The following is a 24,208-nucleotide window of genomic DNA, read 5'->3' on the forward strand; positions in this document are numbered from 1 at the left end:
AGGCCTTTTTGCACTGAGTCCCGGGAGAGAATATTACAAGTTAATTGTTCAGAGAGAAGGCGAAGAGGTCTAATTGAGGAACTCCCCATAGATGGATCAAATCTTGGAAGACCCCTGATCTAGTTTTCATTCATGAAGGTCTGACCTGGCCCTGTTCAGCTTGTCTGCCACACAGTTTTGCTCTGATGGAATATAGGATGTCTGTAGAGTAAGAATGTGTCCCTACTGAAAGACTTATTTTCTGACAAACCCAGCACTGGATTTGAAAAGAAAGGATACTGATGCTGAGACCAAAGAGATTGCAGATACTACTGCATCTTACTCACGTGGAGTCTTTCCAGAGATATCAGGAGAATCTTGGATGTCATGAGACCCAGCTGAAATATTCCCTTGCAGTGACTGAAGGACTGAAAAAAAAACTTAGAAATAGATCTAAATAAAGACCTATTTTTCTGGTGGAACAAAAGCTGTTTGAACTGAGGTGTCTAGTTGACATCCCAGGAACACAATCCTGTATGGAGAAGTCAAGAAAGATTTTTGAATGTTCTCTTGGAATCCCAGTTTGTGTAAGAGAACTCTCACTACAGAGAGATTCCTAACATTTTGAAAAAGAAAGACTCTGCAAAGATAAGTTATCTAAATATGTAAAAATGCAGATACCCTGTGGACTCCCTGTAGCCTGCAATAAGTTAGAACTGGAGCTACTCACTATGTGAACACTTTTGGTACAATGGATCGTGCAAAGCGTAAAGCAGAAAATGACTAATGTGACCCAGACACACAAATCCTTAAAAAGCATCTGAAGTCTGGAAGAATAGGAATATGACAAACATCTTTTAAATCCAAGTTTACCAAAAAAACTCAAATGAGGAAGACTAGGTAAAGGATTGTGTAGTGAAAGCATTTTGAACTGGGGGCACTATCAAAAAAATGGTTTAGGAAAGAAAGGTCCAAAACTGGTCTTCAGGCATTTTCGTTCTTTGGCACTAAAAACATTCTTAAATAAAAGCTTCTTCCCCACTAGGAAGTGTAGCTCTGTTGGATGTGAATAATTCCTTGGAAAGGAGGGAATTCTTCCCACAGCCAAATGTAACCTGGCTGAATCAGTCTCAAAACCCAACTGTCAGAACTAATTTATTTTATTTTTTTTATTTAACATTTGTTAACCAGGAAAGTCCGGACTTGGAACAAGCCAATTTTCAGCGGAGGCCCAAGGAGAAACTCTCCAGACATGTCTTTGTAACGTGGGAGGAAAACAGAGCACCCGGAGAAAACCCACACGAACACAGGGAGGACATGCAGACTCCGCACAGAAGACACCCCAGCCGAGAATCGAACCGACGAACCTCTTGCTGTGAGGCAACAATGCTACTGCTGTACAACTGCACCATCCAATTCTTTGCCAAATTTAGTAATGGAGAATCAGACTTTCTGTAACGGTACAGGACTGATGAGGGTGGAGTGGTCAAGGTCCCTTACATAGTCATTCTGACTTACTTGACGGCCTTTTATATTGGAGAATTCCTCCCTTCTTTCTGGAACCTCTCTGGCATTGTTTTTTTGTTTTGTTTTTTTATCATCTGTTTATCTGCATTTTTGACCATTTTTTTTTTTTTTGAGCATAAGAACACTTGCAAAATTTAAGAGAAAGAGGCTGCAAATGTTGAGATTCCTTGTATTACCTTACCCCTCTCATCACATTTTTTGATAACCTCTACAGCAGAGGCTCCAAAAATTAAATCTCCATCCAAAGGTGAATTTAAAATCACATCTTTTACATACTCTAGCAGGCTTTGAGAATGCAGCTAGGCAAACTTCCTCAGCATAGTACCAGTGCCAACAGCCCTGGATGTAGCTACAGATTCATAAACATACTATAAACAATGTGTAGTGACCTGAAAATTAGAAGAAACTAAACCACATCAAGCATATTTTCCTCGGTGAAAGGAACTGAAGATAAAACATCCCTAATACTTTCACAATTAGTCAGAATAAACTAACATATGAACCTGGCAATTCAAAATCCAATTGTAGAAACATATCAAGAAGTTATGTACTCACCATAACGTTCGATGTATGTAGTCCATCTCGCCTCACATTCTTACCCATGGGTTCGGAGCCAAATATCGGCTCTGACTCGGCCTATTTACTAGCTCAAAAGTCTCCGATTGGCTGGGCTAAGAGGGTATCTCATAGTACACTGCTTCGCATCCCCAGATCTAGTTTGCTGCAAACAACTCAGTTATTGCATACATAACACACATCCATACAAACAAATTAATCAAAGGGACTCTGCATGATAAAATTTTACCTCCAAATCCTCCAGGCAGGGGGAAGGGGAAGTAAGAATGTGAGGCGAGATGGACTACATACATCGAACGTTATGGTGAGTACATAACTTCTTGATGTTATGTAGTCCTATCACGCCTACATTCTTACCCATGGGACAGCATCCCTAGCACCTACAACCTGGGTGGCTCATAGGAAAATACTCCTGAGAACTGTGGAGCCAAATGAAGATCTGCCCCTGGAAACCACTTCAAATTTGTAATGAGAGACAAAAGTGTGAGGAGAAGCCCAAGTGACCGCAGCACATATATCATCCATCGACAATCTAGCTTGATAGGCTGTGGATGTAGAGACAGCTCTTGTGGAGTGGGCTTTAGGTGGAAAGGGCAAAGTTTTACCTGCTGTGTGATAAATGAAGGAAATACAGCTGGCTATCCATCTAGAGAGTGCGACCTTGGATACCGGAGAACCAAGCCGGTTTTCGGAAAAGGAGACAAAGAGTTGGTCAGATTTCCGAATATCTTTTGTCCGATGGAGATAGAAGCGTAACTGTCTATGTACATCTAATTGGTGAAATCTGAATTCTGCCTTGTTGGAAAAATTGGGGAAGAAAACTGGCAGCAATAGACTGATTTATATTAGACAGGGAAGCCACTTTGGGAAGGAATGACGGGTTTGGTCTAAGGGAGACTCTATCTTTATGGAAGATCAAATATGGGGGTTTGATGGAAAGGGATTGGATTTCGGAGACCCGCCTCGCTGAAGTGATAGCTATTAAAAAAGCTGTTTTCCATGTTAGAAACTTTAACTCGCAGGTAGCTGCAGGCTCGAAGGGTGGAAGAGTGAGGGCTTGAAGAAAAAAATTGAGGTCCCAGGGCATAACAGGTTGTGATACTGGGGGACGAAGCAATAGGGTACCTTTAAGAAATGCTTTACATAGTCTGTGTGCCATAAGGCTAGACTCATTGGCCACGTGGAAGTTTGATATAGCCGCCAGCTGAACTTTGATGGTGGCTGAAGTGGACCCCTGATAGAATAATATAGGCAAAAATTCCAAATGGAATCAATTGGAGCCGTGTAGGGATCAATGCCTCTGGAATGAGCCCAAATAGAGAATCTTTTCCATTGCTAAAGTAGATTTTTCTAGTGGATGGTTTATGAGAGGACGACAAAATATGGACTACATCTGGCGAAAAATTATGGCATCTGACTAAGGATGGAAGTGGAGTAGCCAGGCTGTCAGCCGGAGTGTCCTCAGAGAAGGGTGGAACTGTCTCGACATGTGTGTCAGTAAGTCTGGAAGAGGTTCCAGAATCCAAGGAGTATCCACAAGTTAGGGTTGAAGGAAGGGGAACCATACTTGACGAGGTAGTGTGGGGCAATCAGAATCATCCTGCTTCCCAAGGATTGCACTTTCTGAATCATCCTTGAGAGAAGGGGAAACGGAGGGAAAGCATAAAGCAGACCGGAGGGCCAATTGTGAGCTAGAGCGTCCCTGGGTGATTCCCCCGGTGGGGGGATCAGCAAGAAGTAGTTGCTGCATTTCGCATTGAGAGGGCTGGCAAAAAGGTCACAGCAAGGTTGACCCCATCTGCTGAAGATTCGCTCTGCCACCAGGCGATTCAGGGACCACTCGTAGGGCATAAGAATCGCCCTGCTTAGCTTGTCCACTATCACATTGGTCTTCCCCGGGATGTGCGTTGCCACTAGAAACTGTTGGGAAGCTATTGCCCAATGCCACACACGCATGGCCTCCCTGCATAGTGGATAAGATTGGGTTCCTCCTTGTTTGTTGAGATACCACACTACTGACATGTTGTCTGAGTGTATCGCAATAGTCCCTAGAGGGAGGACTTCTTGAAGTGCGTGCAACGCAAGAAGCACTGCTCTCATCTCCAGGACGTTTATGTGCAAATGTATGTCATGCTCCTGCCACGTGCTTTGGACCATCCTGCCAAGATAATGTCCCCCCCACCCTATCTGGGAGGCGTCCGTGGTCACTGTGGCCACAGGGACGGGTGGAATAAAGGGTTTTCCTACGTTCAAGCTGTTGGTGCACAGCCACCAGCGGAGGTCCTACTTGCATTTGTCTGTCATTAGGATTGGATGGGATAGCGGAAGTCTTTGGAGAGACCACTGGACAAAGAGAAGCCATTGAAGAATTCTCATGTGTAATCTTGCTAACGGGACCAACATGATAGTAGCTGCCATGGTCCCTAAGAGTTGAAGAATCAGTCTTGCCTTCGCATGTCTCAGAGGCATCAGCGTGAGAATTTGTTGTTGCAACCCTGTGATTCTTTCTTGTGGTAGGAAAGCTCGCATTTGAATGGTGTCCAGCTCTGCTCCTATAAAGGTGACACGCTGTAAGGGCAACAAGGCAGAGTTTTTCCAGTTTATTGTGATGTCTAATTAGTGACATAGACTGATGGTAGTGTCCCTGGTCTGAATTAGTAGATGCCTAGTGGGGGCGGTGAGGAGCCAGTCGTCCAGGTACGGAAACACCTGGAATTCTTGACGTCTCAAGTGAGCCGTCACCACTGCCATACACTTGGTGAACACCCTGGGAGCTGTGGTGAGACCAAAGGGCAGGGCTCAAAACTGGAAATGTCTGGCTCCCAGCCAGAAGCATAGATGACACCTGGATGCCCTGTCCATTTTGATATGGTAGTAAGCATCCTTTAGGTCGATGGAGCACATCCATACTTCCTTTCCCAACAATGGGAGAATAGATTGTAGGGTGACCATATGGAATTTGGACTTGTGTATGTAATGGTTGAGGTGACTGAGATCTAGTATGGGTCTCAGGTCCCCTGTTCTTTTCGGCACCAAAAAGAATCTTGAGTAAGTCCCTAATCTGATCTGGTCTGAGGGGACTGGTTGGATGACTCCTTTTTCTAGCAGCTGAGATATCTCTGAGGCTGCTTGATCCCTTTGACTGGGTGGAACGTCTGGGATTTTTCTGATGGGAGGGGGTACTGAAGAGAATGGAATGGCGTAACCTCCGGAAATTATCCTTAATACCCATCGGTCCGGGGTGATGTTTTCCCAGGCTTCCGGATACAAGGAAACTCGACCCCCGACTGGCTCCGGATAAGCACAATCGGGCACACCCTCAGGAATGAGTGTATGGGGAGCCACGAAAAGAGTCACGGTCCCCAGAATTGCGGGGGGCCCCTCTGCCTCTGGGGCGATGTCTCCCTGAATAACTCCCCCCACCCCTGCCTCAGGAGGGGGTTTCACCTTGTGCGGCAGGAAAAAACCTTTGTGATTTCTTGAACCACATCTTTCCCCCTTGCTGAGCCTTGGGATAAGGCCTAGACAGGAGGGAAAAACGGTCCCCTACGGCAGATAGGGTCTTTCCCTCTTGATCGCACCGGGTGAGGGTGTCTTTCACTTTGGTCCCAAACAAGGAGGAACCATCAAAAGGGGCATCAGTGAAGGAAGACTTGAAGGTCTCCGCAAAGTGACACAGGCACAGCCAGGCTTGCCTTCTAAGGGCTACACCTGAGCTGGCCGCCCTACTTGCTCCCTCGGCCACATACAAAATGAGTCGCATGGACGAGTTTGCGATGGAGTTGAGGGTAGAAACCTGTGTGTTGACTGTCTGAGCCACCGCTTCAGGTATGTTACCCGCAAGAGTATCTCCCAACTCCTTAAGGAGATCTCTCTGGAACCGAGTGAAATGAGATAAGTAATTCAGCGACCTTAAGGTGAAGGTGGCTGAAGACAAGGTACGCTTTCCGTACCGGTCCATAGTCCTAGACTCCTTGTTAGGAGGAAGGACCAAAGAGGAAGATTCTGCAACTTCCTTCTGGGTGGCTGCCACCACCACCATGGCATCCACCGGGACTCCCTTTGTCAGAAATTCTTTTCCGTGAGGGGCGGAGAGAAATTTGTTGGGGCGCTGAGGTACTGGCTCCACAGAATCAGGGTTTTCCCACACCCTTCGACAAATAAGGTCAAGAAGTTCATCGAAGGGTGGAGAAACCCAGGAGGCGGAAGGTTGAGTGCCAAAAGCCTTAAGGAATACTGACTCCTCCTCGGAAGGGGTTTTGGAAGGCCAGTCTCCTCTTTGTTTCAGTATCTCCAGGATATCGGAGAAGGAAACATCATCAGAGGAAGACTTGGAGGACCCTTCCGATTCCTCGAGGTCAGTATCGGAAGTGAGAGACTCGTCATGGGAATCTATGTGCTTTCTCTTGCACAATTTCTTTCTGGGAGGTTCCTCAGGCACAGGCTCTGAGGGACCTTCAGAAAGTGGGGGACCACTCATGGGGGTATCCTTAGGGCCTGGAGCTCTGCTGTCCAAGGATAGGTGGGTGTCAGAAGCTCTCGCTGGAGTGGTAGGGGATGGAATGACCGACCCGAGTGACGTAGCTGATGACCTGGCCAGCTCGCTCCGCATGGCCTCGAAGGCAGGTCCCCCCGAGTCCGAGGACCGACCGGCCTCCAAGACCATGACCGGGACCGGGGTCCCCCTAGCCGATGCACCGAGTGGGAGACTCGGAACTGAAAGATGTCCCGAGGCATCCCCTTCGGGCCCAACCGAGGAGACCAGAGTCTCGAACCCTGTGGACGGAACCGACATGGCCGGAGCCGAGGTCGGCACCGATAAACCCAGAGGGGGTATCGGAGCCGGCGCAGGAACATCACTCGGAGTGGAACATACCGGCTCCGACAGCAAGGATGTGCTCGGAGGAGGAATTGATGAAACAACCATAGGAGTTGGCTCCGGAGCTGACTGGGTCAGAGCCAAAAACAATTTAGCCAACACCGGCGACTGCAGGAGCCTCTGCACCACCCTATCCACATCCAAATCAGAAAGCCTGGAGGATTTGGAGGAGATGGATGGAGACTGAGACCTCTTATCTGGTGAACCATGCCTCACACTCGGCGACCGGCTCCGAACAGGTTTCAGAATGATCGGAGCGGTCGCTGATTCACTTAACACAGACACCTCCTGCGGCCCCGAAAACAGTGGAGCAGAGGAAGCAGTATCCAATATAGTAATCTTCTCCGGAGGCTCCAAAGATGCTGATGGAGCCGGAGACCTTTTCTTGGACTTGGAGGACTTAGATTTTGACTGGGAGCTGGGAGCCGAAACTATAGCCTCCTCAAAAGATGGTTTAAGCAGTCCCTTTAAAATCAATTTGTTTTTCCTCTCTTGGAGCACCCTAGGACTGAAGGCATGGCAAAAGCTACATGACGCCTGTAAATGGATGGCTCCAAGACAGTAGACACAGAGTGTCCATCCGTGATGGACATTTTGCATTTATCCCGAAAGCGCTAACCTGTGAATCTTTTTGGTGGATTAAAAGTATTCATACAGCAGTCCTTCTTTTTTTTTTGTTCAGTCTTTATTCCTTGTCTTTGGCATTAGTTTTGGGCGATTTTGTTTTATACATCCCCTAAGCGCTAACCTGTGAGATCTTTTTTGGAAAGTAAGTATTCAGCAGTGTCCTGCCTTTTTTTTTTTTTGCAGTTTTTTTCCTTGTCAGCGGACTTTTTGGCATTAAATATTATTATTTTGTTTTCGTGATGGACATTTTATATCCGCACTTTGAACACTTTTTAAAGCCAGAAGGCTTATGTTCTTTCTGATCTTTAGACATATCCGAAGAATTAACAACTTCCAACGGGTGCAAAGCACACAGCATAACTACAGTTAACTACTAAAAAGGGCGGGAAGCCCACAACTTAGACAGCAGACAGTACCACAGAGAACAACGAAGCTCTTAACCAACAAACAATAGCAACAAGAACACAGAGAGAGAACCTCTAACTTAAACGGTTCTCAAAAAAATATATAAAATAAGAAACAGACGAACTACTCAACTAAGGGAGGACTAGGTCCTCTAACTGAAACGGGCCTAGCCCATGGGAACAGTTAGGTATACCACAAAAAACACTACTAAACACACAAACACAACTACCGCAGTAAGAGTAGTTATTAAAATAGCTTTTTAAGTATAAAGCAACCAATTTCTCAAGAGAAACAAGTCAAAAAAGGTACTTAGCCACATCCAAGCGAGACCACGTCCGAGCTCTACAAGCGGCAAACGAGATCTGGGGATCCGAAGCAGTGTACTATGGGATACCCTCTTAGCCCAGCCGATCAGAGACTTTTGAGCTAGTAAATAGGCCAAGTCAGAGCCGCTATTCGGCTCCGAACCCATGGGTAAGAATGTAGGCGAGATAGGACTACATAACATACTTTTTTATACCATTCTTGTCAGAAGGGCAAGGATTAGAGATCACAAATGTCTGAACTGACTAAAGTTGTAGCTGTTGGGTCAGGTCTGGGATGAGCGTATAGAAATTTGAAAGACTGAGTGAACTGTGAACATTCTATCTGCTTTCTTAGGTGCAACAGGTTGACTATCAGGAAAAATCACTGACTGAAACATCTTCCAATGCTGGCATCACTGTGGGGATGGGAGGAGGTTCTGGAATATCCAGCTGTAATATTTCACAGTACTTTCTGATGGACTGAGAAACCTCAGTGTCCTCCCACTGAAAACACTAGCACATTCTGGAAACAGTCTCAGAGAAAGAAAATCCTTGATAGGGGGATTGAGACAACATACTCTCCTCTAAGCCTAAAACAGTCTTTTTTTTTTTTTTTTTTTTTTTTAATCAGAATTATTAGGAGAAAAATCTGCATCTGTAGCATCAGAGTCAATTTCTTGAACATCTTCAGGAAAAGAGGAATCTGTTTTCCTCTTACCAGAAACCTCTTGATAAGTGTTAATAGCCTAGACAAAACCCTGAGCCAGACTTAAAACAACTTCTGTCCAGTGAAACTGAAGGAGAAATTTGTTATTGTTATCTGTTTCTTTCTGACAGAAAAAAAATTACATCAGACAATATTTCTAATGGCAGCAACAGCTTCCCCAAGGATGGCTATAACATTCTGGTTAAGCAGGGGCACCCTCCCTGCCCCTTCTCCCAGCATTGCCAAAAGTGGTTCTTCCCTGTCTAATAAGGAAACTGCAGCAACCACAGAGGACATGGCTAACTCTTGGTCCATAGTGACTGGAGAACCAGCTCTGGCCACAGAACAGTCCATCCACATGCAGTTGAGGCAAACTTCTAGCCTGCTGTGGTAGCAAAGACTGTTCAGTTTAATTGTTCTGGCTTGGAGAAAGACCAACCATGGAACAGACAGTTTTGTTCCATGGTCAAGCCAAAAATGGTGCCTCTTTCCCAGAGAAGCTAAGCAGCACACAACAGTAACACTTCTAAAGTAGTATAAAGTCATGTCTCCCAATAAAAATGACTAATATACTTTACCAGCTCAAAAAAGAATTTAAGCACTTTTTCCACAGAAAAAAATAATTTTAGAATGTTTAAACATGGACGTTATGTATTTACCATAATGTTAGATCCATATTATCGGATTTTCATCTGCTTCAATCATGTGGGTTGTTGGAACAAACAAGATCTGACCTCTGTGCCAACTTCGAAGCTTTAATGGATCTACAGCTCTGACTCCTTCCCTACTCATAATTCCCTAGGTTCTACCTCAGAGGCTCAGCTTGAATTTTCACCCCCCTTCTACAAAATATGAGAAAATACTACCTAAGGGAACCCCTCCCAAGACAGAATGTCTTGAATTAGATAATTTCACATTCAGGAGGAAAGAGTGGTACAGTTCCATATGAATATTCACAGATTGATCATCTTGAAGCCATAGGTGAAAATTTGTAAGGGGTAGGTGGGAAGAAGTTTGATATGGATGAAAATCAGACAACATGGAGCCAAAATAACTCAGCTGGGACAGCATTAATCTTTCCACCTAAAGGTCCCTGGTTCAATCCCAGCAGTGAAACCTTTTGGTAGTGGGTTTGGTAAAATAATTAAGGTCTTTGTCTCAGAGACACAAGGTATAGGGTTTGATTCTGACCACTGGTTATTGGCTATGCTTAAAATTACCTTTTGGGTAGTTAGTCTAATATTCACCTATGAGCTTAACGTTAAAGTAGGTTCACACCTTACGTAGCCATTGTAATCTATTTTCATCCATTCAAATATGTGGGATAGAACCCAAGCTGTCAAACTGGGCACTATCAAGGAAGGGCATTCATGAGTATGGTGGAACCAAAGGAGGAACATGATCTGGATAGTGTGTCTAGCTTATAGTGCAACAAAAATGTACGTACCATTGCCCACGTGGCCACAGCACACGTTATCAATAGATAATCCTCTGTTAAAGGCTGTAGAAGTAGAGACTACTCTGGTTGAATGTGCTTTAGGTCTATCTGGCAAGGGAAAATTCTTATTACATACATATGATCATCCTTCCTAAATTCTTTTGTCCTGTGGATATAGGATCTAAGTTGTCTGTCTACATCCAACATGAAGCAAGTATTCTCCTTTGTTTGAGTACCTTGGAAAAAAGATAGGCAAATGTACTGCTTGATTTAAATTAATTTTGAATGCCACCTTAGCATTAAAGGACACGTTAGTTCTAAGGGAAAAACTATATGTGAAACACTAGATAAGGGGGCTTTGAAGAGAGGGCTTGTAGTTCAGAGATTCGTTTGTCTGAAGTTACTCCCAATAAGAAAACAGTTTATCACGTGATACATTTTAGATCTGGCCTCAAAAGGAGCCTGAGTTAGAGCTTGTAGCATAATGGTAATGCCCATGAAAGTGCTGGGTCTCTAATGGGAGGTCTCAGCAGAAAAGAACCTTTTAGGAAGGCTTTTGAAAAATTTTAGAGAAGTTATTGGAATGTCTATGTCCAATGTGGAAATTTGAAATTGCAACCAACTGTACTTTGTTAAAGGCTCCAGTTTTTCCATCATCAAAGAGACCAGATAAAAAAAATCAAATACAAAAAACGAACCGGTACTGAAAAAGGATCCAGACCTTTGAAAAAGGCCCAAATTGAAAACCTCCTCCATTTACTGTGATAAACTTTCCTAGTTGATGGTTTCTGTAAAGCAGAGAGAATGTTGACTACTGCTGGGGAAAGTCTGGCATCTCTGACTATGGTTAAAACTGGATGAACCATATGCAGTTAATTTCATGGACTTCTAGTCTGGAGGAGGCAGTCTAGATGAGTGAATAAGCAGATATGCATAACGAATCAACATCCATGGAGGATGTACTAGTAAAGCCCATAGGCGGGGGAACCATGTCTGTCAGGGCCCAAAAGGGGATTACCTTGGCATTGCACTGTCTTGCTTTCTGTATAATTTGTTTACTGGAGATAGAGGAGGAAAGGCATACAGGAGACGTGGGGACAACTGTAGACCAAAGCATCTCCCGGTGACTGCAACTGTGGACAGATCACGGAAAAATACCTGCTGCATTTGTTGCTGAGATAGGAGGCAAAGAGGTTGCAACAAAGTTGGTCCCAGCAGCTGAATACTGCTTGTTTCAATGTACAATTGAGGGACTACTCATGACACATCAACAGTGTACTACTCAATTTGTTCATAAGTACAATGGAGGACCTTGGGATGTGCATTGCTATCAAAAATGTGAAGACATCTCCCACTGCCAGACACTCATGGGCTCTCGACAGACCAGATCTGGTTCCGACTTCTCTGCTGATGTACCATACCACAGTCATGTTGTCCCTCTGTATGAAGATCACACCCTTGGGGAGGAAGTCCTGAAATGTCTGTAACGCTAGGAGGACTACTCTGAACTCCAAGATAATTATGCGAGGGTTGGCCTCTACTGATGACCATGCACCTTGGACCATTCTCCCTTTAAATGCCTCCCCCAACCACTGGATGTGTCCGTGTTTGCTGTTGTAGCTGGCAAATCCATCTGGAAAGGATGTCCATCAGTCACAGGACAGGGATATTTCCACCAAGTGATGTGTTTTATGCAGATTTTTGAATGCAGAAGGTGAATGGATTGAAACCACTGTACTGCTATGCTCCACTGTAGTACCCTCATGTAGTATTTGGAAGAGGGAATCATTAGAATTGCAGATGCCATGAGAAATAAGAGACGTAGGACTAACCTCATTAGTGGAGTTGGGTGATGCAGTACTTGAAGAGGTGCAAGACAAAGTGACAGAACTCTGGAATGGGGAAGGCTGACTATTTGAAGTTTGGTGTCTACGTGACATTCAATGAATTCTATACTCTGCCTTGGTGTCCACTGACATTTTGGCAGGTTTACAGATATTCCTTAATTCAGAAGCAGCTGGAGTACTTGGTCTTAGTATGCTAGTAGGAGATGCTTAGTGGATGTAGTGAGGAGCCAATTGTCGAGGTATGGGAAGACTTGGATCCCCAGTAGCTGCAGATGTCCAGCTGCTACTGCCATGATCTTGGTGAACACCCTGGGGACTGTGGTGAGACCCAATTGGCAGTGCTTTGAATTGGAAGTTTTTGGCTTCCAGCTGGAAGTGGAGAAACCTCCTGGATCGCTTCACTATTTTGATGTGATAGTAGGCATCCCAGAGATCTATAGAGTACATCCACTCATCCTTCCTCAAAAGAGGTGGAATGGTCTGTCTTACAAAGTGGTTTAGGTCACTGAGATTCAAAATGCATCTGATGGCCATAGTCTTCTTTGGTGCTAAAAAGAACCTGAAATAGACTCTGGATTCTAACTGGTTATGGAGAAATGGTTGGATTACTCTTTCTTCTAGCAGTTCTGAAATTTCTATAGCTGCAAAGTCCAACTGATTGGGTGGAATCATCAGGGACCTTCTTTTTCTGAGGTGGGAGGGAAAAGGGAATTGAATAGCTTATGGATATTATTGCTAAGCAGCCATAAATCTAATGTTATTTTGTGCTAGGCTTGAGGTTGCAAATAAAGTCACCCCTACCCTTGACCACCTCCAGAGTGTAGTTGGCCAACCATTAAGGAACACTGAAAGGTTTTCTCGGAAACTAAGCCTTAATTATGCAAGTCCACCTCTGCCTCTTTATTTATTTATTCATTTTATTTACTTTACATTTGTTGACCGGGAGAGTCCAACTGGATACAAGTCCATTTTCAGTGGAGGCCCGGGGAGAAAAGCTCCTTGGGTGTTGTCTGCTAACGCCAGCCCCCACCCTGCCACTGGGAGATCTGTTACCCTGGCTGTCATGTAATCTGAGTTGCAGAACCACATCTTTTTACCCAATCTCTAGTTCCTACAGAATGTTTTTTGCAGGGTAGAGAAGCATACTCCTACTGCAGAGACAGCCTTCCTATCTTTTTGGCTCCTGGTCAGTGTATCCTTCACTTATGGTCCAAACAAGGTGGAGCCATCATAAGGGACATTACTAAAGAATGACTTAAAGCCTTCTGCAAAGTCACAAAGTCTCATCCAGACATAGCAACGCATGGTAATGTCAGTGCCTGCTGCACTGGCCATACGGTCAGCTGCGTTGCTGCATTAGAGAGCAGATGCATGGGCACATAACAGGAGGATTGAAGGGTGGAAAGCTGGCAGTCCACCATTTTCTGAACATCCAAAGGCAACACTACCGAGAGCAACTTGGTGATCTCTTTGGTCAAATCTCTCTGGAATCTTGTTAAGTGGGCTAGATAGTTCAGCAATTTAAGGCGAAAGTCACTGATGCATAGAATCAGTTCCCAAACCTCTCCATTGCCCTAGATTCTCTGTTAGGAAGAAAGACAGAGGAACTTTTGATAGCTCGCTCTTGGTGGCTGTTGCCACCACCACAGCATCTACTTGTGGACCCTTACGCCAGTGCTTCCTGTCCTTCAGTGCAGATAAAATTTGATCGGCTCCACCACATCAGGGTTCTTCCATGCTCATTGACTCATACGATCAATAACTGGGTCAATGGAAGGTATCACCCACAGCAATGTTGATCTGGATCCAAATGCCTCCGAGAATACTGACTCATCTGGTGAGGGGTCTTAAGACTACTACCCCCTATCTGCTTCATTACTTCTAGAATACTAGTGAATGTGACATCTTCAGAGAGCAAGCAAGGGGAGCCCAACCCTTCCTCTAAGTCAGTATCTTCAGTGAAAGTCTCTGGGGAAGTGTCTAGGTGTTTCTGCTTGCATATCCATTTCCAGGGAACAGAACTGGACAGGAAGCTAACTAAGCAAACTTCCTCAGGTGACCTTGGTACCAGATGTACCTTTCCCAACAGGGTGAAGAAAAAGACTGTGGGTAGGATTTTGGTGGAATCAAACTGGTTGAAGCTACCTTGTCTTTGGTATTTGCAAAAACCCTTTCAAAAGTCCCAAAAGCTGAGGCTGCTACCAGAACCAATGACTCCCTCCATCCCAAAGAAGAGAGGAAACCCTCTGCACTGATGAGCCCTGTCCTCAAATCCAGTCTCGGACCTGAGCTGTCCAGTGCCGAACCACAAAGAGGGAGAGAGATCTCCGAGAATATCTGTATCAATTCATCTCTCCCCCTGGAACTCAGCATAGAGTCTTATCTCCATCCAAAAGCATCAAAGTTAAGAAGGATATGGTCTACAAAGACATAAGAAGCTCCAGCACCAACAAAGCTGCTGCAGTTGCAGTTGGATCCAATAATACTGAAGCAGATGGGTGAGTCAGTACAGATTCCTGTAAGGGAAGAGTAAGTTGGCCAGCACTCGGTACCTTCCAAGGGGATGATACCAGGATAACCCCAAGCTGTATCTGTGTCCTCAAGAACCTCATCATCCTAGTAACATCAAGTTTTGTGAGACTTTTTGATGACTGAGTAAATGATGTTACAGAAGGTGGCTGAGAACATCTCCTTTCCTGTAAGATTGGTGACTGAAGTTAAACTCACCAGTCCCAGTAAATAACTGATGCATAGAGAAGGGGATCAGGCCTGAGTACATGTTGGATCCAACCTTCTGGGAACCTTGGGATCAGAGCTGTCCTAGTTGGCTCTGGTACCTGTTTCTTGGAAGCTTTAGAGCGAGACTTGCTCCTTTCCTACATGCTCATGTTTATCTTCCTTTATGGTTTTATTTTTTATTTTTTGCCTTCTCCCTTCAATTTGGATTTTTCTTATTTAGAAGGGGAAAAAGGTGAAGGGGTAGTCGCTATCTATGCCAGAAGGACCTCCTTTAAAACAAAGTTGTCCCTTCTTGTTTGAAAGGCCCTATCACTAAATGCTGCACAAGACTGACATTGTACATCAAGGTGTGCTGCACTGAGAAAACACACACATTTGGAGTGTTGGGTCCTGCAATGCAAGTTTGTGCCCACAATCTGAGCATTTTTTTAAATCCAGTCAACTCCAACATGGTGAGGTTCTAATAGATAAAACTCTCAAGTACAAAAAAAAACAGACCAAACAGCTAGAGGAAAATTCAAGACTATGTATCCCCCCTTTTTTTGCTTTGCTTTTTAGATATGAATACCAATGAGTATCAGAAAGGAGGGCCTAAAAGACCTTAACTTTGAAAACTAACTAAACTATTCTAAGTTCCTAATTCTGTAACAAAATATAAAAGTCTTAGCAACACTAAAAAAGAAATGAAGTGAGAGAAAAACTCTCACGGTAGGACAGGAGGAGCAGTAGAAGAAGAGAGGAGAACCAGTTAAAAGAAAAGAGGAGAAGCAGCAGAAGAACAGAGGAGAAGCAGTAAGAATCCAACGTTCATATTCGAGCAAAATGGGATGTGAGCATCTGAGATACAGCGTAGGGAATTATGAGTAGAGGAGCAGTCAGAGCTCTAGATCTAATAAAGGTTTGATCAGTGCAGTGGGGTCAGATCTTGTTGGATTTGACAACCCACATATTTGAACGGATGAAAATAAGACAGTTATGTGCTCATTATAACTAGGCATGTGCTGCCCATTTTCATTCTTCCTCACTGAATGGGTTACAGATCCAATCCTCGGATCCGATTTAAATGCATACTTCAGACTCTGGATCCAACTCTCGAGCTCCTCCATCTGTAATGCCCTGGGCCATCCTCAGTACCTCAGATCAAGTTTGCTGCCATAAAGTCAACATTGAGTAGTTAGAGAGGAACATGGATACTAGAATAGGACTCAAACCCAAAACTACAGGTTCCAACAAGAAGCCATCAGGTGACTCCAGAAGATTACAGGAATGGGGGTTGGGGGAGGGGGGAGTTGAGAAAGAATGAAAATGGACAGCACAGATGTGTAATTATGGTGAGTACATAACTTTTAAATCTGATGTTGTCCTTTCCATTCTTGCTCAGTGAATGGAACAGAGTCCCCAGCTAAGTAAATCTTGGGTGACCCTCATGGAAGGATATTCCACAGAACTGGTGAACCACAGGCAACTCTTGTTCCTTGAAATTAAGTCTAGTTTGTAATGAATAATGAAGGTATGAGCACCGGACCATGTTGCTGCTGTACAAATATCACTGACAGATGTTCTTGACCAAAAAGTAGTTAAAGTGGCCATGTATCTAGTTGAGTGGGCTTTAGGCGGTCTTGGTAGAGAAATGCCCTGTTGACAATAGATCCAGAAAATGCAAGTAGTTATCTATTTAGCCAATGTATCTTTAGACACTGGATAATCCAGCTAACTTGATGAAAAGGAGACAAACAGTTGGTCTGATTTTCTAAATTCTTTTGTTCTGTGTAAACAGAAACTTAACTGTCTGTGCACATCCAGAAGATGTAGCATGCATTTTCCTTTGTTTGAAACTTTTGGAAAAAAAATGGTAAACGAATTGTTTGGTTAATGTTAGATTCAGAAGCCACTTTAGGTAAAAAAGGATTAGTCCGTAAAGTTACCTATGGGCACATGATAAAGATGTGGTTAACAGGTTTACATCTGTGCTGTTGTCTGTGTTGCTTTACACTGTTTCCTGGCCAACAACTCTGTTACTAGCCACAAAACTGTGTTTGTTTATGTTTAAACATGGTGCACGGCATGAATATTTAATAAGCGCTGCTGCTCAGGGCACAAACGAGTAAACTCCATGTAGGCTTTGCGGTAAGCCGACATGAAGTTTATTGAATCCCCTTCTCATTAATCTGCATTATAATGTACTGCTATTCATACGAGTGAAACAAAAATAAACAATTCAATACAATTTAACCATACTTAACACTTACAACAAATTTGAATTCAGAAGGGCTAAGCATTACCTGATAGTATATTGTGCTAAAAAAACAAAAGGCTACATGCATTCTTTTGGCAAAGTAAAGATATCAATACACATACTGGTTCACTGAATTTTTTAAGCTATTAAAAATTAAACCAACAACAAAACCAGTCATTTCAGATTCTGCATATGGATGCCTACCGTAGTGCATTATGAGAGTCTGGGAAGCCGTCAGTTTCTCCATCTTTGACAACATTCCAGTCAAATGCCAGCCCTGCTAAAGTACTAAAGGTGTTTCCTGCAAAATGAATACATGAATCAATGAATGAAATAAATACAGAAACACACAGGTCTTCCAATTTTCTTTAAACATACATTTATATCAAGTTGCACAGATTAATTTTATCAAACATAAATCCGATGTGCTGAACATACAGTTTCAGCAAACTTTGATGATTACTCTTATGGCTGGCCATAAACACTGAAACTGATCATCCACTCCCAACCTGCTCACTGTAAATTATTTCCATGTGTGACAGAAATAAAAGTTGTACAATTACCACAACAAACCACTTGATCCTGGAGCCAGCCACTTCAAACCTACAGGAGCTGGAGAGTAGATCTCAGCTTGACATATGAAATATCCCCAAGTTTCACTGCCACATCCAGTTATCCATAATGTACCCTGTTCTCCACATCTAAAGTGACTCAAGACCAAAGCATCAGAAAAGAAAGTCAGATTAAAACAGAATGCAAAGACTTCTCTAGACCTCATACACTAGACCAGGGGAAGGAGGGTGGTGATGTCAACATGGACAGGATCACGTAGATAATCATTATGGCAACTGCATAACTTTTGTGTCTAATATGATCGGCCATCCATCTTCCTCAGGCCTACAAGTCTTCTTGGGTGACATTATGAAAGAATTCCATACAGTACTGTGGCCTTGAAGGAAGACCCAGACCTTAATATCACATCCAATTTATAGTGTCTTGCAAGGGTATGCAAAGAAGTTAAAGACAGCTGCACACATACCATCTAACAATGTTTTCTAGAGAAATGCCTGAAAAGTAGCCACTGCTCTAGTTAAATGCACTGTAAATGTGGATGTCAAGGGCTTGATGAATTTCTCAAAGTAGAATTTGATGCACTCAAAGGTATATACAAGTGACTTTACAGCCCAACCTGCTGGCAGCACAGGAAAACAAACAACTGAAGATCTTTCCCAACTGATTCTGCCCTTTTGATGTACATGCACAACTGTATACATCCATGCACTGTAAAATATATTCCTTCCTGTTGCAGTATTCCAAAGACTGGAAGGTTAACAGAGTAATACAGATTGAGTTTAGTGTTCTTTGGGCATGAATACAGAACTTCTCCACAAAACCAGTCTTAAAAGGCTTGAGGAATGAATAGAACCATCTTCATCTCTAGCACAGTGAGATGCAAGCTGGCCTACCAAACACCTTGTACAGTCTTTCAAGACAATGCCTCCCCATACCACCCGAGGGCTGACACATCTGTAGTGACGGTGATCACTGGAATAAATAGTTGACAGAACTACCAAGACTATGTTTGTATGTATGTACCCACCAATGGAGATGCATATTGCATGCTCTGGAAATGTGCATATCGTCTAACAACATCCTGGAAAACTGATTCCATTGAGTTCTCAGGGTTCACTGCAGCATTCTTATGTGGTACCGGTTGAAAGAGTACAGTGTCACAATGGAAGGGAGTGTGGCCTGGGAGGGGTGTGGAAGTAAATTTGGTAGCCTCTGGATATTATTGTTCATGGCCATCTTTCTTGCATGATGACCATCCACACAGGCAGATGGAAAAGTGATCCTCAGCTACCTCAAGTGCAACACAGACAAGCCTTAAGTGGGTTCTGCTGCCGTGCCCCCCCAAAGCTCCAGTCTTGCTGGTTATTTCTACCTCTAGGTGATTGTCTCTTCTGAATATGGCCCTGCTCATTTCTAACAGATTGTGGCTTTCTTTGCTGCTGCTCATTCTGCTTAAACCACAACTAACAAGAACTGTCCCATGTCCTGGCAAAAGTACACCGAGGGGTCTCAAAGCAAACCCTCTACAACCACGACACTCTTACCATCTTTCTCACTCTCCAGTGAGAGTTCTTACTAAGCTTACAGCCGAAGCAGGCCATCAAGAAGCTCAGCCACATAACCCAGTACTGATTGGATACTATATGTCCTGCATTAGGAAAACTTTCTTCACATACACCCAGTGAAAATTTACAATCATCCACTCATCCAAACTGGCTTTAAAGCTTGCTAGGGAAGTAATATGCTTGACTGGCAAGGTTTGCCTATTCCAGAAAGGGAGAATACATTGGGCTAGGTATCCATCATGCAATCTGGTGGTGCTGATGTGGTAGTATAGGCTTACGTCTCTAGAACAGGCGTTTGCTTTACAACAGAGTCTATTTACCTGAAGTTCAAAGAGTGCTGGGTCATTCAGAGCATAGAAATCTAAGTAGAAATCACCCCTCAGGAGTTTGTAACTCAACAAGTAGAAAGACAAGGCTTTTGACTATCAGAGTTTCTAAAGGTGCTGATGCCAGAGATCTTTTTTGGTGGAGAAACACTAAGGTCTCTCAAGCTGGCTTAGGTGCTTAGGATACATTACATTCAAAGATGAGTCTAATAATGGATGAATAATGTAGGATTGTACCTTCTATGAACCTTCAGGAGATAGCATAAATAATCAGTGTTGCAAAGTAAGAAGATTTTCTAACCACCACAAAAACATGGTATTCAAAGGAGAGTCTGTTATCAGCATACATATTAAAGCTTCTGAACTTTCCCTTTCACTTTCTGACTGAAAAAGTTAGTGCTATGAAAGAGAATACTGAAAAGAATGCCTTAAAATTTGTTGTCACACTCCGTCAGGCAAAACCAGAACATGACAGCAGTAAGCAATGCCATTATCTGCTACCTCCACTGCACCACTGATGGCATTTTGTGCCAGGCATGTGGTCAGGTTTGACACAGAGCAAGATTCTTTTTAACCCAGTCTTTACTACTGAGCTTCTCTTCCCATATCTCATCCATTTCATCAACAAGCTCTCACTGAAAACAGCAGTGTAAAAAGTAATTAAGCTTTCTAAATAAATAAATAAAAATAAAGGGACAGGATAAGCAAACCAATACCCTAGATTCCCCGTAAGGGTGACAAACTGCTGGATTCAGGGAAGCAGGCTCCCTCTTCAGGGCTGCTACAGCAACTACAAAGTCCATCACCAGGGTCTGTATCAAGAAATTCTTATTCCTTAGGTGGCTAGAAGATTCCCATCTGGCTTCTTGACAATGGCAGCCACTATATACACAGCTTTCCACGTGTACCTGACAAGAGAAATTATCCTGCCTACAAAAGACATAATTCAACAGGTCTAGTACAGAAACTGGAACACTGCCTTTTACAGTGACAAGGAGAGATTCAGCAGGCCATTCCATTCACTCCTGTATAAAGTCTTGAATCTCTCAAAGTTTGGGGTTATGTGGGGGATAGAAAGAATCACAAAGATTCCAATACTCTATATTTCGCAAGAGAGACACCGGGGGTAGTTTAGGTGCCATCTTGCACATATGCTTTTTATGTCCTCTCAGTGTGGAAGGGCTCTGAACATGAAACTGCTGAGAGAGAGGCACACCTGAAATGTCAAGTGCTACGGCAGCTATCTGATAATCTATCCTTATGACACAACTGAAGTCAAAGGTGGAAAAAAGTAAGAGGTCCACAGTTTGGAAGCAGTATAGCATGAATTTCCAGGGGAGGTTTATGCATGGAATGACGTGATATCAATACAAGGGTCCACACCCCCCCCCACACCCCCCCATGTCATAACAGGTTCCCTTACAACCAACATCCACACTGAGCTCCTCAGGTTTGAGAATGGAATGGCACCGTATAAACTGGTGCCTATGCCGCTTAACTGCCTGGCCCCAAGGTTTGGGCCCAAGTGGTAAGACTGGGCCAAAGGAATCAGTGCTGGCAAAACTAATAGCGATGCTGGTGTTGAAGCAGAAGGTACAAATTACCGTGTTCCAATAGTGACCAATGTTGACATCAATGCACCTACCAATGTCAACCTTCAGCACCTGCTGGTTAGTCTAAGGTCCTGTCACAAACTGCACCTAACCAAAGTTGATGAGGGTGTCATGCATGTGGGAAGCATAGCAATAGAATCCTTATCTGCCCTGTTAGGCCGGAAAGGGATAAGACTCATCTTCATCTCAACCTGTAAGAGCCTTCATCAGCTTCTCACAATCAAAATTTGAAGTAATGAGGAACTACAACAGAGAAATACAGACCTGAAGAAATTGACACGTCAGCAGACAGGGATGTACAGGTCAGCCTGCTTAATTCTATTCCCAAAGGATAAAGTACAGTTGCGCAAGTGCTACATACTTGTAACAGTAATTTTGGGTTATCTGCCAAGGTATCCCAGTAGTGGCCAGATCTCAAAAGCTAGGGCTTCCCTCATTCCCTCTTCCTGTGACAGCTCATTTGTTGACAATATCCTGAGAAGGACGCCATCAGATGTCATAGGGAGTGATTGCTCAGGCTTTTTCACTTCCACAAAGGAGAAGAATGTACATAAAGCCATAATCATCTAGCAACAATAAATTTGCAGCCAATTACAATGCCATATAGAAAACAAATCCAACAACAACCAAATCAAAGAAGTTAAAACCCACCTCAATTATACATAATCTGGGAGATGATGGGTGGGTCCTGCCAATGAAGCTGTAAGGAAATCGAACATCTACTGTTACAGGTTAAGTAGGGCTTGTACAGCTGTACTATGCTCATCATTCCCATTGCCAAAGTGGTATTTTGGGTAGATTCCCAAAGCTTACCCTACCAGGTAGGTGGAAGGATGAGGATCTAGAAGCCCCTGAAGAGCAGTTCTAGCAAAGCCTGCTCTGGATCTTATAAAGGAATCCAGTTTGTAATGCTTTGTGAAGGTATGACTAGAAGAGCATATTGCTGCCTCTTGAATGCTTTCAGAGTCCACCCCTTTCCAATATACCATGAAAAAGGATAAGGGCCTAGTTGAGTGAGCCTTAATCATGCCTGGAAGAGATTTGCCAATGGGGGAATAACTGAAAACAGCAGCAGATAACAACCATCATTCAATAGTTTGCGTATATACAATCTGGCCTTTCCTAGTCCCCCGTATAGGAGGCAAACCGATGTTCAGCATTCCTAAAGGGATTTGTTGTGTCAAGGTAGTGCCTGAGCTGTCTGTGTGTATCCAAGGTATGTAGAATCTTTTACATCTTGTTTTTTGGATCAGGATAGAACACTAGGCGATTAATGGTTTGATTCAAGGTAAATTCAGAAATGACTTTAGGTCTGAATGATGGATTAGTGTGTAACACATTCCTGTCCTTGTGAAAAATCAGAAAAGGTTGGCCTACCATGACAGTTTGCAGTTCAAAGACAGCTTGCAGATGTCAGAAAAATGAGTAAAATATTCTTACAAGTAATTAACTTTAAAATCAGCCTGACGGCAGGCTCAAAAGGAGGCAAGTTATTTTTCAGCAACAAAGTGGAGATCCCAGGGATGAGGAATTTGCTTTCAAAGGTGTCTCAGTTGCAACACTCCTTTCATAAACTGACCACAGAGAGAGACAAATGAGGAGGATCTGTCAGATGGCAGCAAGATGTGCTTTGAGAGAAGCATATGATGAACCATCTCTATGTAGCACAAACAAAACATTTCAAAACCAGAAGGGTCAAAACCAATTGGGACATCTGTTATGGACTAGGCACCACCTAGAAAACCTCTTCAATTTGTAAATGCAAGAATTTCTAGTTGCAGATTTTCTTGCCTCGTTAAATGCCTGCTGCACATCCTCATGAAACAACTGACTAAAAGTTATCAACATAGAATCACACAGGCTGTCAGTTGCAATTGCTCTTGCTCCTGATGCTGTGTGAGCACACCCAGTCTGTGGGGAAGCTTGTGTAACTAGACTAAGCCAGTTCCCTTAAAGGGGTGAACCACTTTTGCCTGGGCCAAAAGGAGTTAGCACAATGGTCTTGGTAATTCTTTCTAAATCTTCAGAAGTACCTTGCAAATCACAGCAAAGGGTGGAAGTGCATACAAAAGCATTCCTGACCACAGGAATGATGGATCATCCGTCCTGCAAGTATAGTTGCAAGGAGGTCTTGAACAGAATTTTTTCAGTTGTCCATTTTGAAAGGAGGCAAAAAGATCTACTTCAGGTGTTCCCCACAACACCTGAAGAAGATCTTGACCAAGTTCTGGACCAAGTCTTGGAGAATCTCCACATTAAGTTTCCACTCGTGAGGGTCCATCCAGGATCTGCTTAGTCCATCTTCCACTGTGTTTTGCTCTGACGGAATGTATGAAGCTTAAAAAGTCAGAGAATGCTTCACTGTCAGCTCCCAGGCCATCACTTCCAACCGGTAAAGGTATAACTTTGTACTCCCTCACTTGTTCAGGTACCACATCACATAGTATTGTCTAGTACCACTAAAATAGGACCTGGAGTCCATAATTGGTGAAAAAACAGGCATGAATCACTGCTAACATCTCTAAGTTTGTGTGCTTTAGTGTGTCCTGAGGACCCCACAAGTTTATACCTGAACTCCCATGGGCACCACTCATTACGCAAAATACGAAGAGTCCATCTGGACTAACTGAACTGAGCTATGAAGAGAGAAAAGGAGTCCTGGATTCAGAGACAGTTGATCCCTCACAAGCACTACAGTTCCTGTTCACAAATCCTAGTACTGGTGCCTGTAAATCTAAGGGATGAAGGTGCTGGATCCAACAATTCAAGTATCACTGAATTTTTCCCATGTGACGTCTGCCTAGTGGTATCATGAAAGTCACTGATGCCATGAGGTCTAAAAGATGAGGCCATGTCTAGAAGACAGA

General features: G+C 43.6%; 1 protein-coding gene across 1 annotated transcript in view; it reads right to left on the minus strand.

Annotated features, from left to right (window-relative positions):
* The window catches only part of NUP210 (nucleoporin 210), a 2,490,054-nt gene that overhangs the window by 2,120,657 nt on the left and 345,189 nt on the right, over nt 1-24,208 (minus strand). Inside the window, exon 4 of the mRNA XM_044078102.1 lies at nt 17,469-17,565. Coding sequence (XP_043934037.1) covers nt 17,469-17,565 — 97 coding nt within the window. The remainder of the gene's footprint in view (nt 1-17,468; nt 17,566-24,208) is intronic.

The sequence above is a fragment of the Protopterus annectens genome, chromosome 7.part0 (assembly GCF_019279795.1).
Source record: "Protopterus annectens isolate FY-2018-M chromosome 7.part0, PAN1.0, whole genome shotgun sequence".
Classification (NCBI taxonomy): domain Eukaryota; kingdom Metazoa; phylum Chordata; order Ceratodontiformes; family Protopteridae; genus Protopterus; species Protopterus annectens.